Source organism: Strongylocentrotus purpuratus, unplaced genomic scaffold, assembly GCF_000002235.5.
Source record: "Strongylocentrotus purpuratus isolate Spur 01 unplaced genomic scaffold, Spur_5.0 spur5_scaffold_5, whole genome shotgun sequence".
Taxonomy (NCBI): Eukaryota; Metazoa; Echinodermata; class Echinoidea; order Camarodonta; family Strongylocentrotidae; genus Strongylocentrotus; species Strongylocentrotus purpuratus.
In genome coordinates, this window is record NW_022145611.1 from 25917379 (window position 1) to 25932672 (window position 15294).

Genomic DNA, 15294 nt, shown 5'->3' on the forward strand with positions numbered 1-15294 from the left:
ATATTTGCTGCGCCGCTACCACTCATGCATACTTTCTCTTCGCCATTTTAATCAACGATATACAACATGGATAAATTGGGTTAGGCCAAGGAATCACTTTTTCCAATCAAAGGCTTCTTCAAATAATAATTTCAAGTCTTTACTTTTTGACAAAATGTAACAAAACCCACTGTTTGAATCGTTTTCATTAGAAATATTTCAAACCGTATTCTCATGGTTGCTGACCCCGATATGAAAGAATAAAGCCCCTTCAGTGTTCATCATATTTCTATGAATTCTTCAAAACCTAAATGAAAAGACGACTAAAATGAGTACAAAGTGTATATATATATATAAAAAAGAATTTTATTACAAAGAAAACCCTTGACATGGTAATTATTGTGAAATAGAAAAACTCATATTCTATATAACACCATATAGTGAGCAGGTAGCATAATTTGCAACGGGTCATTTTCGTATCAAATTTAATGCCAAAAAAAATTGTTTGTGAGGGAACTTGAAGTGTCCTCATATTTGACACATTTCGTCATGCTCATTAAAGATTATTTTTGGCACAGATTTATATTTCTAAATTCACCTGCCAGAGTAATCTGGAGCCACAAAACAGCTTGTTAAAGGACAAGTCCACTCCAAATATTACTTGCTTTCAATAGAAGCAGAAAAACTTTGAATATCACTAGACAAATTGGTATGTGACGTTATTGCCTCACTATCCACTAATTATTTTCTTTACCGTATATTGATAATTTAAATTTCACATTTCCCCCCAATAATGTTATTTCCTCACACCAACATCCAAGCACTAAAATAGAGTTATTTTTTCAGTTGAATCCTGAAAAATGTGAATTTTGATTAACTATTTCAATGATTATGAATATACAATATTTAGAAAATAGTATCAAAGTGCATAAAAGATTGTGAAATGGTCATGTGGGCAAAAGCATGGGGAAATCAAGTTTTTGGGGACGAAAAAGGAAATTAATGGGATAATGTATAAAGCCATTAGTGAGGCAATGACGTCATCGACTGATAACTGAATTGGGAAATGGGAATTTGTGAAGTGATTTCCATTGTTCCGTAGTTTTTCAAAAATTCATAACTTTCTTATTAGTTATCCAATTTTACTCAATGCATCTATCGAAAGTGAATTATTTTTGGAGGGGACTTAGCCTTTAAGAGTGATTGGTATTCAGTGGAGTCTGAGATTTAACAACTGGCTAATCTTATTAATGCTAATGAGCAATACATGTTGTCAAATTTCTGTGACCAATAACTCCTTTTTGTAGGGCTATTTTGATAACATTACAAAAATGCGTACATGCCGTGTTAGGCAGGAAGAGTCATAATGTTTGTTCTACCCTAGCAACAATTTTGTAACATTGCAATAAAGAAATGCTATTAACCCTGGGGAGGGGGGGGGGCTAATTTGGCCCCGCCCTCAACCAAGATCGCAGCGTGAAGCATATTTATGCAATTTATCCATAAATCATACATTCTTCATATTTCAACATTCGTTTTCACTACAATTCTTAAGACCAAGGTTATTTCATTTCTTACTATTATGACCCCCAGAACAAGACCAAATAACCAATGTTTTATCTGTTCTGGGGAAAAATGAGCAATTTTCAAGATTTTACGCTTTAAAAAATTGTCTCAAAAAATATGGGGGGGAGGGGCTAAATTTAAACGCAACCCCTCAGGCACCACAAATGTTTTTACAAATCCTCACTGAATTTTTACAGTACATGTTAATGACTTGAACCAGCAACAAGTTGATATTTATTGTTCTTCTTGTGGTCTATCCATGCTGCATCCCACTGAATGTCTCGAGTTTCACAAGCTGTTAAGTTTCTTCCATCTTTTCAGTCCTGTAAAAATGGATATGAAAATAGTCATAAATATGTTGGTCAATAAGCCAAAATCAGCTGCTTAGCGGCTTTCAAACTAGATTAAGTACACTCTCCATCAAGGCTCGAAATACAAGGGGGAGACGGGCGATTCACCCCCGTGAGCTCCATCAGATTGCTCACAGGGCCGATTGCAAAATTAAAAATCGCCCCAGTATAATTATGAAATACAGATATTTCACACAATATTGAGTTTCAAACCCTAAATCAATGAAATTAAAGTAAGATTAGCGTGCAGGATTTCTCCCTCGAATTGAGTGGTGTCTGGAGGCCCCCATAGTGTAAAGAAATGTATGCTTATTCGGCGCGAAAAGGCACTATATCACCCATCTCTACATATCTATGAGTATTACTGATTTAAACAACGGAAGCTAGCAGTGAAAGTCAGTTACCCCATCTAAAGTTGTAAGAGGGAAAATGCAGACTTAAATAAATGATAATGATGAAATGGCAAGGAATTTAGGAGTATCATGGGTACAATCAATGGAAATTTGTATTAAAAAAGAGCCCTCTGTCATTACTAAAATAGCTCATGGGGGCTCTTTTTTTGTGTGGAAGAACCCCAGGCTTGCTCTCAATGACTACATTTGCCTCCTGTCCTCCAGATTTTTCCCCTATAAGATACACACCATTCGAGGGCTAGAATAATAAATGTAAACTTACTCATCTGATTTTGCCTTCTCCACTGTTGTTTCTGCCACAGCCTGCCCTTGTATGTCTTGTGTCTCCTTATCCTCATCATCATTTCCCTTCGTTTTCTCTGCCTGCCCCTGCATTACTTGCGTCTCCTTATCATCTTCTCCCTCTGATTCACTACTGCTCTCCCCCGGATGTTCTGGCATCTTGGAATGGTCCACCTCTTCCTCCTTTGCGTCTGCCACCTCCTTATTGGCTTCTTCAACAGGTTCAGTCTCCATGGGTTCTTCCACTTTCTTTGCAGGGGGTTTGTGAGACCCAGGGGGTTTGTGAGACACTGGAGGTTTGGCTAGACGTTCTATTCTTCTTTGGCGCTATACAACAAAAGCATAAATCAAAGGAATAAGAAATTTACAATACATAGGCAATACTCCATTACAATCTTAAAATCCATATGAAAAGTAACTTTAGGTTTGAATGTATGCAAATACAGTGTAGGTAGTATGCATTCAATACTACCATTCATATGTAATTTAAATATCCATGACAAGATCTAGATGTGAAATTTGTATACAGATAGAACACATTATAATAAAACTTAATGACAATAAATTATAATCTAAATCATCGTTATAAGATGCCAAACATGCCTTGATAGTTAATAATTATACAATTCATCCAGCAAAATGGTCCTCTACATGTCTTAATTTAGCTTAACCCTTAACAAAGGGCAGATGGAATATTGGCCACGTATTACAAATAGAGCATCTCTTCAATAAGCCCATGAAGTTCCATATCTATATCTCAAATGATCTGTTTAATTATCACTAGTTAACTATCCCGTGAGGTGATAATTCTGCTTTTGTTTATTTTTAAAAGTTTGGTATCAAAGGTGCTTTAGACTCTAGGCTTCAAGGCCCGCCCCCCCCCAAAAAAAAAGTCTCCTTGAACTTGTCTTGGCAAGGGGAGGGGCGTGATTAAGCCACCCCTCCCCTGGCCCTTGCAGGGTTGAGCTGGTAAGAGACATTGGACCCAACAAACTTACCCCTATCTGTGCATGCATCCTCTGCATGCGGTCATTGTACATCTCATAGACAAACCCAGCCATGTGAGCCATGTCTTCTATCACCATGGCACCACCATGTGGAGGCTGGCCGATCTAGAAAAACAAAACAATGAGAATATTCGGGCAAGGTCCTAGACATTATTAATTAGCGAGTCCTACTACAGTCAGGATCAGAGCAGACATCAATTAGAATGATGGTATTGGTGTCAATTTATATTACTTAGCAACATATGGGATAAACTGAGACAAAAAATAACTTGGACCTGTCCATTCTTCTCCTAAAGCCCCTATAGTATCTTTTGGTTTTTTTAATTTATTATGATATCTTGTACAAACCTACCCTTACTGATAAGAAAACTGAATCAGTTTGTGATATCATTCCCTTAAATGTATATTTTGATATCCCCAAGCCTTTGCACATATCATTTTGATGTTGCTGTGTGCATGCAACTTCACAAATATTGAATTGTGAAGGTCATAAATTCAGGACAAAGTTAATCACACAGGTTTTCAAGAAATTTTGCACTTTCAAATCAGTCAAACAATTTTATCCAAACTTGCTTTGATGTATTTAATCATTATTAGACCAGACTTGTCCTTTGATCCCCAAATAGGTACAGGATATTGCAAATTTGGATATTGCTTTTTTTCCCCTGTTTTAAAAAACCTATTAGTATAGCGGCAAGTAACCTGACAGTTAGAAAAAACAGTTATTTTGATGGTTGCATTTTATGATGATCAACCCTCTATCCTTGTTACCTTTCTCTGTGGTGGGTATGTCTCAGATGGAACTAGATGAAGATGAATCGGTCTTGACATCAGCTGCAATCACAAGAAAAACAAATATGAATTAAGTCATAAAATTCAATACCAATAACGCCTACTTGGATTTAAATCATACATTTGTGAGAATTTGTTTCTCTGTATTTTTTGGAGATGTTTTTTTCTTCTTCTAGCATCGAATAAAATCATGAGATGAATTCATAAAATGCAAAAACTGTGCAGAAATTATCTTTGTGTCATTCAAGGATAATAACTAACGGGCAATATTTAAGAAATTCAAGATTAAGCACAATTTGTTAAACTTTTGAAATCCAACCACGGTCCTGCTTTTAAACAAGGTACACCCCATACAATAGCGCTGATCGGGAGAAATTTTAATCAAATTACACTAATAACTCTTTACTTGTTGGAGACTTTGTAGTAACCACTTACAGGGCGTAAATATTCATAAATGAATGACACACGCCATAAAAACTAAAACAACAACAACACCTGCATACATTCCTCTTTATGCACACTAAAATTATCCTTAATGAACCTATGATGCTGATTGGTCTTACGTTTCGGAATGTTGGTGATAGCTCATAGCAGTTCTGGAAGAGGGAAACCCTGCCAAAGACATAGAGACCAAGTCTGGCTCTGGACATGGCGACCACAAGCCTCCTCACGTCCCTGTAGTCAAACAAAGAAGACATTTACATACGAGCGTTAAAAGTGACCAGATATAAAGGTTGCTTTGCAAAGACATACTACACGGGCAATAATTCTTTAAAATGCTAGAGCGCCGGCAATGGCAGCACAGCTAAAGCTGGGGTAATAATCTCCAAGTTTGGAAGCGCTTAGTGATTGTAATAAGCACTATATAAAAACTGAGTATTATTATTATTATTATAAAATAACAAAGATTCTTCAGTTTCAAACAGCTTTTTACTACAGGCATGAGTACAAAAACATTGAAATAATGATACAATAGATAGGGTAAGGGTATAGGTAGGCTTTTGATTAGCATTGAAAATTGATTGTGGAGCTTTTGCTGGCAAAGCATCTGTAATAGAACTTTGTGTTATCCTTGCTCTGGCAATGTTAACCCACATGCAACCTGTACAGTACCAGAGATGCTTGGGAAATACTCCTACATGTGTAATTATTACATGCACTTGGTCACAAAGGCTCATATTCATAAAAGTGAGCTGTCAAACCTTATTTAAATTACTTGCTTATTTATAAGGTGTCAAGCTCTTTCATCTGTTCAAATTACTGTAACCAAATTAATTAAAAAAACTAAATCCAGTAATGATGAAAAATGGATTTCATATGATTGTTTGTTGACTTGGTTAATTATGGGAATAGTTACAGGTTAAAGAGGTTGGCACTCTAAAATTCAGCGAACTTGACTTTACCCGCTTGATATAGTTAGAGATTTAAACCTGAACTTATGTTACAGTTTTGCAAAAAGGATAAGAGTGCTTATATGTATCAACAATTTGGTGACAAATATGCAATGTTATATAATTTCTACAAATTAGGCTACTATAAAGGCATTTCATAAAACTCTGAATAACCATACCTGATGTGTCCAACTGCCCTCGTCCTGACTAGTGATAGGAGGATGTAGTCATTCTGTTGCCCCTGGAAACGATCCACTGTCGTCACCTGATGATGAGGGATGAAACAATGTAGTGTTATACAAGCATTAAGGCATGCACATGTCAAAAGCTAACTCTTGATGACATCATCATATAAAGCAGGGCAAACAATAAGACATTCAAGACGGCAGACTTATAGGTTTCACAGAAGACAAGTCCAGAACACCTTGAAAATCATAACTTTTTCACATAGAGGTAACTATCCATAACTAGTGAGTCTTTTGCATTCTGGATGCGTCTTATTTGTGCCACTAAGCTGCCTGATTTAACTCTAAAAAGCTGAACTTCTCTATTCAATAGAATTTATTGTTGTTCCATAATGAAATTTAAAGAATTATTATGATTTAAATGGTATGAACAGTTTGACCACCAATGGGTTTAAACCTGGCCTAAATAGATAGGTTTAGTTCCTGCAATTTTACTTGCCCATTGTGATGATATATATATATATATATATATATATATATATATATTATATACCACAAATTCCCTCAAAATGTTTTAAAAAGAAGTAGAATCCACCTATCGTCACTCCAATATTTCTTCAATCCATAAACAATGTAACCTGACCTTGTGGGGTTGACCCATTATTGGGTTGTCCGAGCATCGTTTGTTGATGACATCACGGATTAGATGCTTCTGACCGTTGTATGTAGTGAGGATGCTGATCTTCTCAGCTGGGTATCCTAGCAACCTCATGTACATAAAGAGCGCCACCACGTACTCCGCTTCAGCCAGGTTCTAAAAGCAAAATCGAAATAAACATCAGGCAATTACATACACAAGACTTAAAGTAAATTACCCAACTGATTTCTGAAATATTTTTCTAAACAACAAAATGGATGAAAGTTTGTGTAAGGTATTTACTCCTTGTATAGCCACCCTTTACAGTTGTCATCGACCTGAGGAATGTTTCAGTATTTCTCTCATTTTTACCTGATAGAAGTAAGGATTGGGCTCAGATTCCCCCACTCCATTGAAGTTATCGACATTGATGAGCTGATAGTCAAAGGCCAAGCCAGGGTTTACGGTCTGGAACTCGGGCATCCTCTTCACGTGAGGCAGGTTGCCAAGGTTACGATACCTCCAGTTGTACAGTGTGGCAATGCTGTGATAAATTCATACACGAGAGAAAGAAGAGTGATTTCATTATGGTTAAACAGGAACACTCAATATAAATTACAAGTTGGTTTGAGGGAAGGCACAAAAGCTGAAAACTCAGGAAAGTTTGACCAAAAGATTCAACAAGCAGTATGAGAGTTTTTAAGTCATTCAAAATAAAGTCAGGCATCCAACCATACACACCCCTAGCCTGACAAACCCAGTGAAGAAAGAATTCACCAACAACACCATCTTCACATTCATTATTCCTGAGTATGATAAATTTTTCTCAAGATTCTTTCTTTGTTCCTACCTTGGTTTAGCTCTACCCTGTGTATCCAGATCTACGATAGGCACCCCTCAAAGTAACCTGACAAACCAAGTGAAGAAAGGCTGCACCAACAACACCATCATCACAATAATCATTCCCAAGTATGATACAGTTTTCTCAAGATTCTTTCTTTGTCCCTACCTAAGTCTTGCTCTACCCTTTGCATCCAGATCTACGGTAGGCACCCCAAACCTGACAAACCGAGTGAAGAGAGACTTCACCAACAACACCATCATCACCATCATCACCATTATCATATTCATTTTTCTCAAGATTCTTTCTTTGTTCCTACCTTGGTTTAGCTCTCCCCTGAGCATCCAGATCTACGGTAGGCACCCCTAACCTGACAAACCGAGTGAAGAGAGATTGCTCCATATTGGAGAACTTCTGAAAGGCCATGTTCTTGATGACAGGTGGAAGCTGATGGTGATCACCGATCATGATCCATCGCTTCAATCGATTGAAACCATCCTCAGGATTCTGGAATGCCAAACATAGGGTCGAGTATGCAATTTATGTACTTTCATCTGATAGCTTTTCATTGGTAGGTCAGTTCACAGAAGAATAACTTGTTGTGTATTTGTACACTTCAATTATACATAATTGGCTATGTTATATTCTCTAAGACAAACAAAGAGATAACATAAAATAACCAAAGATATATCATGAAATGGTGGATAAGTAGAAGCAAAGAGTTCACAAACGTTATTAAAAATGGTAAATCTCTCTAGACTAAGCCATTCTGTAACTACTAATTAGTCATAGTTTCCATAGCTGGGACCCAAAACATCAATTGCCATTCAAATGTTAATGCAATTATGTGAAGACTTGAATGTTAATTAGAAATCTCCTTGTTTCCTGTTAAATAATATCCATAAATTGCTTCTATGATAGTGCTTATTGCAAGACTCTAGACCTCATGGTAATTATGTGCATTATTTTATTAATAACTTTTTTTATCATTTATCATTACATTGACATATCGGCTGCTTGGAGCAATAAGTGATTAAGCCTGTGTTAAGGTAAACCCGACTCCACAAAGATGATATTATATAAGAGTTTGCATTGAATTGACTAGCTTACCTGAAGAAGCAGAGGGATGAAGGTTTCAATCTCTAGAATCTGAGCAGATTCCTCCATCAAGATGTTATCATACTGTTGGGGAAATAACAAAAATATCAATAACAATGATGAAAATATTGTGCAGGGGCTAGTCAAATACCTCCTTAACAATCCGAGGTGGAGGTAGACGATAGTTTGACTACCCCCCCCCCCCCTTCCCACGTTTAATTACCAAGACAACGACCAAATAAATTACATACCCCATGTACCCTTGCAATCCTGCTCATCTTTTAAACTTCTTGATGTTATCGTTCAGGATGATCTTAAATGGAAAGAGCAGGTGAAACGCATGGTTGGAAATGCATCACGTCGCCTCTTCATTCTGTGTAAACTCAAGAAGTTTGGTGTCAAACCGGAGGATCTCGTGTTCATATACTCTGTGTACATACGACCAATACTAGAGTATGCAGTACCTGTTTGGGGATCAAGTTTAACCCTGCGCCAGTATGCTGAAATTGAACGAGTACAGATGAGAGCTCTTCGTATGATTTGTTACTCGACTGACTGACTATGATGACCTTCTTCACCAATTTGACATTTCATCTCTTGATAGCCGACGTGTTGAGATCCTCATGCAATTTGCGAAATCACTTCTGGGTTCTGTAAGACACCGCCATCTCCTGCCACAACCGCGCCATGTGAATACTTGCCGCAGCTTAAGAAACTTCGATCATTTGTCCCTGCCACGATGCAGAACTCGGCGCTACAAACAATCGACAGTTCCCTCTCTTGTTCATTTGCTAAATTCAATCAACTGAAATCTTGTTAGACCTGTTTACAATGTATTGTCATTATTCGAACTCTCTCCCTCTTTCCGTCTCTCTTTCTCTTTCTCCCTTTCTCTAGCTTTTTCTCTCTCCTTCTGCTTCTCCTTCTCCTTTCCCTCCTCCCCTCTCCCACTCTATTTCTGTCTCGTATTTCCTTTTCTCAATTTTCTGACACTGTGATAATTACTCATTAATAATTTTCACCAATATGTATAGGTCATAGACATTCACCAATGTTAAACAGTATAATAACAATTCCATTATGGCATTCGTATTAATGTATCATTTGGCATTTCCTTATATGTGCATTTTACTTTTACAATGTTTTGTTAAGCTGAATCAACTCAATTCTCATTTATTTGCTTACATTTTTTTGTCATAAATTGAAATCTCTTTTCTTTTTTCTCTTTATCCTTTCCCTCTCCCTCTCTTCCGCTTTTCACTCTTTCTTTCTTCTTTCTTCTCAATTCACTGACAAACTGATTATCACCATTTTATAATTTACAATCATTTTTTCCCCCTTTTTTTTTCATACTTTAAATTATTACTGAATTTTTAAATGAACTGTTTTTATTGCATTTTTATATGATACAATGTGAGCAATGTACTTTAATTTATTACTGAATTTTTAGATCTACTGTTTTTAATGCATTTTTATATGATACATTGTGAGCCAATTATTGTTAGTCTTTGGACTTTTTATTTGGTATATTTGTAATAAAACCGAAATTTAATTGAATTGAATTTGAATACCATCTATTCAATATGTTTTTATTTTCTAAATCATATTATGTCAGGATGTTATTTCAAGTCTCTATTTGACGTAGTGACCATGGTAAATCACTATTTGCTGTTGGAGAGACAGGAACTTACCTGGAACCTAAGATCGACTAAGTCTCGTCTCTTGAGGGCAGCATGCGTACACGTCATGGCGATGATCTTGGCTTCCTTGATCAGGAGGTACTTGGACCGGTCTTTCCCACTTCGCAGTAGCTCAAATGCTCGGAATTCCTGGTTGGAGGAGAGATATGTGATGTTAGTCTTATCATTTCACATTAGCCTCATGCTAAATAACATGTTTTTCTTACTTTCATAACGTACGTTTCCACCTTTCCTGAAAATTCCCAATTAGCATTATGGCACCGCCTTTAATGAGATATTGTCAAATACTGGTAGTAGAAAATAATACTTTTTTTAAACTTAAAACTAATGAAATCTTTAATGAATTAAGTTTGTTTCTGATTGTCAAATTGGTAATTTGCAGTTGTATTCATTTACCACTTTCATCACTTAATATTTCTATAATAAAATATAAATTACCCTGTCAATATTAGAAAATGCATGAAAGACAGTTAAATTATGTAAAAAATTGAATGTTTACAGCTGAATACCAAATATAAAAGAGAACAATGTTTAAACAAAACGGCGACTTCAAAGAGTTCTTAGTAGAAACGCTGAAAATGCAGCACACAAATCCTCAAAATTTAAAGTGAAAATACAGAAATTCCAACCATTAGATGTCCTTACCTCGAGCTGTTGGAAGATCTTCTTGATGTGGCGGTAGCAGCCCTAGAAAACAATGCAAATACAATTCATCATTCAAATTTTAATACATACATCATATTGAAGATTATAGCATTATCAGAGACGCCAACCTCTTGACACAAAAAAACAGACTGAGCATCCTAAAAAATCAGATTTTGGAGAGAAAAATCAGATTTTCACGAAAACTTTTTATTTATTTTTGTTTTAGTCATAGCAGCCTTTTCAGATTTTTGTTAATCGCCCTATCCCAAATTCACCACAAAGATAAGTTTTGCATCACTTTGGCACTTGTCAAAAATCTACACACGTGTAGCCCGTTTCTAGATTTTGCAAGTAAGCCAAAAATATATGATATTTTTTAATGCATTTTTAAATTTTAATTTACACAGGTCATTTTAATGTAGATTTTATTTTTTCTCATACAATTTAATAGAAAACAATAACAAATAATTGGTGCCAATTTGACAAGGATAAGCCTCTTCATATATATTGTGGTTGTACATACCTCTGCAATGTCCATGTCCTGAACGTAGGTCTCCCCTTTGAATACTGGCTGGGGGGCATTCTCAAAGAATTTATGGAAAGGGAAGTGAGTGACAATGTCTTCAACCGCAACCTCCTTACCACCCTTAGGCTTCACCTTACTCAGGAACTTCTCCCAACGTGCCACCACCTGATATAGAAGGAGAAGGATGGTCAGAGTTAAGAATGGTCCCTGCCATCTCTAAAGTCACTGCTGACATTGAGTGTGCATGCAACTGTTTTAGACCAATTAGTACATGGTGCAAATGAGCCAATATTCCATGTACTGAATGAAGGGGGGCATTCCAGAAGAAACACTCCTAATTTAATGAGATGCTTCATGAATAGTTTCTGTCCCCCCCCCCCCCCCCTTAATTGAGGACCTCATTCCACCTGTGTTTCATGCCTAAAGTTATGAGGTGCTTCATGCACAGCTTTTCTTTACTCTTTTTGAAAGGAATTCCTCCACTTTTCTTTCACGCTCAAAGTGATGGAGATGCTTCACATAATAAAAAAAACAGCTTTTGTTTCCCTCTTTAAAAGGAATACTTCCACCTATGTTTCATGGTCAAAACATTTAAGATGATTCGTGATTATCTTCTGCTTCCCATTTGAAAGGAATTCTGTCTCTTGCGTATCTTGTTTACAGTAATAATCTAAAGAACTTAAATGAGCTCAAATCCATTTGTTTTCTCAAAAGGTTTTACAATAAACATGTTTCCCAAATTAATGCATACTTCTTGCTCAAAGGTTTCTCTTGACAACTACAATGATTGCCAGAGGCCTGTCCGATATAGCAACGACCAATGTATGCAAAATAGATTCCACCCATAAAGATGCCATTATTCTTGGCAGGTGAATGACTTGGCTGGTAGCCAGGGGTTAGGGAGAGAAACATGCTATAAATGAAACTATCAGTAAGCATGTTTATATACCTCTCTTTAGAAATCTAGCCATCTGATTGGTCGAAATTGCAGTCAAGATTTGAGCCATACCCTTTTTTCTTTTAAAAAGTGCCCTCATGCTGCAATCCCCGATTGGTTTTACGTGTTAAAAATTGTCTGTGTGCGAGCAAGGACACCATACAGTGCTTTTTGTCCGCGATTCCCAAATGATTGAAACTGTCAGTCATTTTTTCCATTGAAGATAAACAGACATTGTCTTAGATTTTCTGTGATGTTTTAACCAATCTTTACTCAATAAAAGGTTAAGGTAAGAATTCTTGGTATATTTTTGTTTCAATTCAGCATATAAAAGACATATCGACTGCTTTAATATTCGAGGTCTGGCTGTTTTATAAGTTCTCGGGAACTAGCACATCTGCCATGACCCTGAGGCGCGCCCTAGGGTCATGACAGGATGCGTGCGCGTTCCCCCTGAGCCTATAAAACAGCCATGCCTCTCAAAGCAGCCGATATCTCTATACCATTGGGTGCAAATGATCTTTATATGCTCATGCAAAGAAGGTGCATCACAGAGATGCCAATTTGTGATAAAACTTTAAAAATTCCTCACTCTCTTATTTCTTCTCAAATTTATTTTAGACAAATATCTTGATAATCAGACATGGAAATGGCTTGTAAAAGTCATGAATTCATGTATGTCCTAAAAGTATATAATTATGATTGCAGCATGAGCTAAATCCAGGATTTTTTTAAGAATCTGAAGCAAAGTTACTCAATCCCTTTAATGACATGCCATTCTCTACTGCTACATGTACCTACCTGATAGAGATAGAAGTGACCGGCTGTCTCACAGGTGTATGACACATCACCAGGAACTCCAAGACTCTCCTGTAACCTCTCCACCTCCTTGAGCAGCTCCAGGCGACGACCAAGCACATAGTTCACACGACCGTACCTGATGGTTTGACAAATACATTCTGTTTCATAAGTCCATTCTTCAATGCGTATGGTTACACCAACAGAGAGTGCTTCGTTTAACCCTTAAACTGGAAATTAATGGACTGATTTCTCAATACTTCATTTTGATCCCCTTGGTCTAAGTTAGATGAAGATGTGTTCAAAATTTAGATGTTAATATTCAAATGATTTTTCAGTTACTTGGTCATTAAGATTTTATGTTTCAATGTTCAAATAAAGTGCTATCACAAATAATAACTTAAATCAGATGAAATTTACATTTAATAATCAAATGACTTCTACGTTCCTTGGCCATTAAAATTTGGTATGCTTCCATGTTCAAATAAAATGCTATCACAAATACCACCTTAAATCAGATGGTGCGTTTCACTTTTCAAGCTTACCTGCTGAAATCTTTTTCTGTCTCCAGTGCCTCCTCACCATGACCCAACCTCAACAGATGCCTCTCATCGATATCCAATGCGATGATCTTCTCAAACAACTGGTTCAGAGCCTGAAAGAGACAAACCAAAATGAAAAATGAAATTACAGTGAAAATAAAGACAAGAAAAGTCATCTTTATAGGCAAGTGGTCTTTATGTAGTTTCCTCTAGTACATCTTTCAAGAAGAAATGTTTTTTTGCCATTTGGCTATGATTTGTAATATTTATTAGTTCAAAATTAAGTAATCACATGGTTTCGCTAATAAATGTATAAAATAAAATATGGTAAAATTCCATGATCATTTACTCCAAATCAATTTAAAGAAGAAGAAAAAAATGTGTATCTGAACAAATGTAGTTAACACTTATTTTTTCTTCTTCGAGGCTGCAAGTTTCATAGAGAAGTTATCTGTAGATAGAGTGACTGTGATAGGAATATAATACATGTACATCCTGGTTAGTGGTAGCTTATATGAACTGAGTGGAATCAAAGAAATACAAGGTAACTGTTATCACTGAAGATAAGTTTTATCAGGTACCCGCCCCCCCCCCCCCCACTCAGTGTTATTTAGGGTACGCATATGCGTGTTCCAACCGACCCCCCCTTTTCAGCATAAGTCCGGTGTGTAAAGTCAATACGGGTCAACCTTTTTCTTTTGTTACGAAAAGGACATTTTGGCAACACGCATGGGGTCCGTCCGTTCTCGGAGTGGGGGGGGCCGGGATCAGGTATCTGTCACTTTCAGACTTTGCACCTGTTCTTACCTGGTTGGAATGTGTGACGATGAGGGTCCTCTGCTCAGGGAAGTTATGATAGATATTGGAGATGATCTGAACAGCTACGTCTGTCTTACCAGTTCCAGGAGGTCCAACAACCTATCATCACGAGAGGAAAAAACAAAATGTCACCATTCCTATCCTTATCTACAAACTACAATGCTATTCACCCATCAAACAAGTGTTACTTTTACTGGAAGTTATGATAGATAATGGTGATGATTTTTGTAATTAATATTACCCCCATTTTTTAATTGTGCTCTAGTTTACCGTACAACATTTCCTGGATCCACCTTCTTTAATATTAATGTGACTTTACGCTTGAAATGCTTTGTGACAACATGATGAATACCTATTTTTATTTTAAATGACATGATTACTTAGCAGACAATAGTGTAAGAAGATAATTGATCTGGTATGAAACTGAATAGATTTACCATTGTAAGGCCTGGTTGCATGCCAGCTCTGACGGCTTCTACTTGTGTTGGGGTAAACTGGATTGCATTCCTGAAGAAAGAAACAAAAATACACAGAAGGTAGTAAACTAATATTTACAACCCTGCATCATTCAAAATATATTAAGCAAATGAGTTCCCTTCAATTAAACATTATTCAACTGTATGTTTAAGTCATATTCTTCTTCCCTTTGACTGAATGTTGAGTTAACATGGATTCAGGAACAACACAAAACCATAGTTAACCCAATAACAACTGGATACTCTAATTCCCATAGGCATAATATGGGATCAACCAGTTCCTATAGGCAGAGGGATAACTAATTTCAGA

General features: G+C 36.6%; 1 protein-coding gene across 3 annotated transcripts in view; it reads right to left on the minus strand.

Annotated features, from left to right (window-relative positions):
* Positions 1-1125: 1125 nt before the first annotated feature.
* The window catches only part of LOC577627 (RNA helicase aquarius), a 55121-nt gene continuing 40952 nt past the window's right edge, over positions 1126-15294 (minus strand). Inside the window, exons 25-41 of one of the 3 annotated variants that reach the window (XM_003725417.3) lie at positions 14946-15015; positions 14497-14607; positions 13693-13802; positions 13151-13286; positions 11410-11577; positions 10887-10928; positions 10233-10370; positions 8554-8625; positions 7763-7950; positions 6975-7146; positions 6609-6779; positions 5960-6045; positions 4953-5064; positions 4369-4431; positions 3589-3702; positions 2571-2917; positions 1126-1868 (exon numbers count right to left, since the gene is read on the minus strand). In XM_003725417.3, the coding sequence (XP_003725465.2) occupies positions 1844-1868; positions 2571-2917; positions 3589-3702; positions 4369-4431; positions 4953-5064; positions 5960-6045; positions 6609-6779; positions 6975-7146; positions 7763-7950; positions 8554-8625; positions 10233-10370; positions 10887-10928; positions 11410-11577; positions 13151-13286; positions 13693-13802; positions 14497-14607; positions 14946-15015 (2125 nt within the window). In that variant the 3' untranslated portion in view covers positions 1126-1843. The remainder of the gene's footprint in view (positions 1869-2570; positions 2918-3588; positions 3703-4368; positions 4432-4952; positions 5065-5959; positions 6046-6608; positions 6780-6974; positions 7147-7762; positions 7951-8553; positions 8626-10232; positions 10371-10886; positions 10929-11409; positions 11578-13150; positions 13287-13692; positions 13803-14496; positions 14608-14945; positions 15016-15294) is intronic. The other 2 variants (XM_030998655.1, XM_030998654.1) reach the window with 2 other exon arrangements.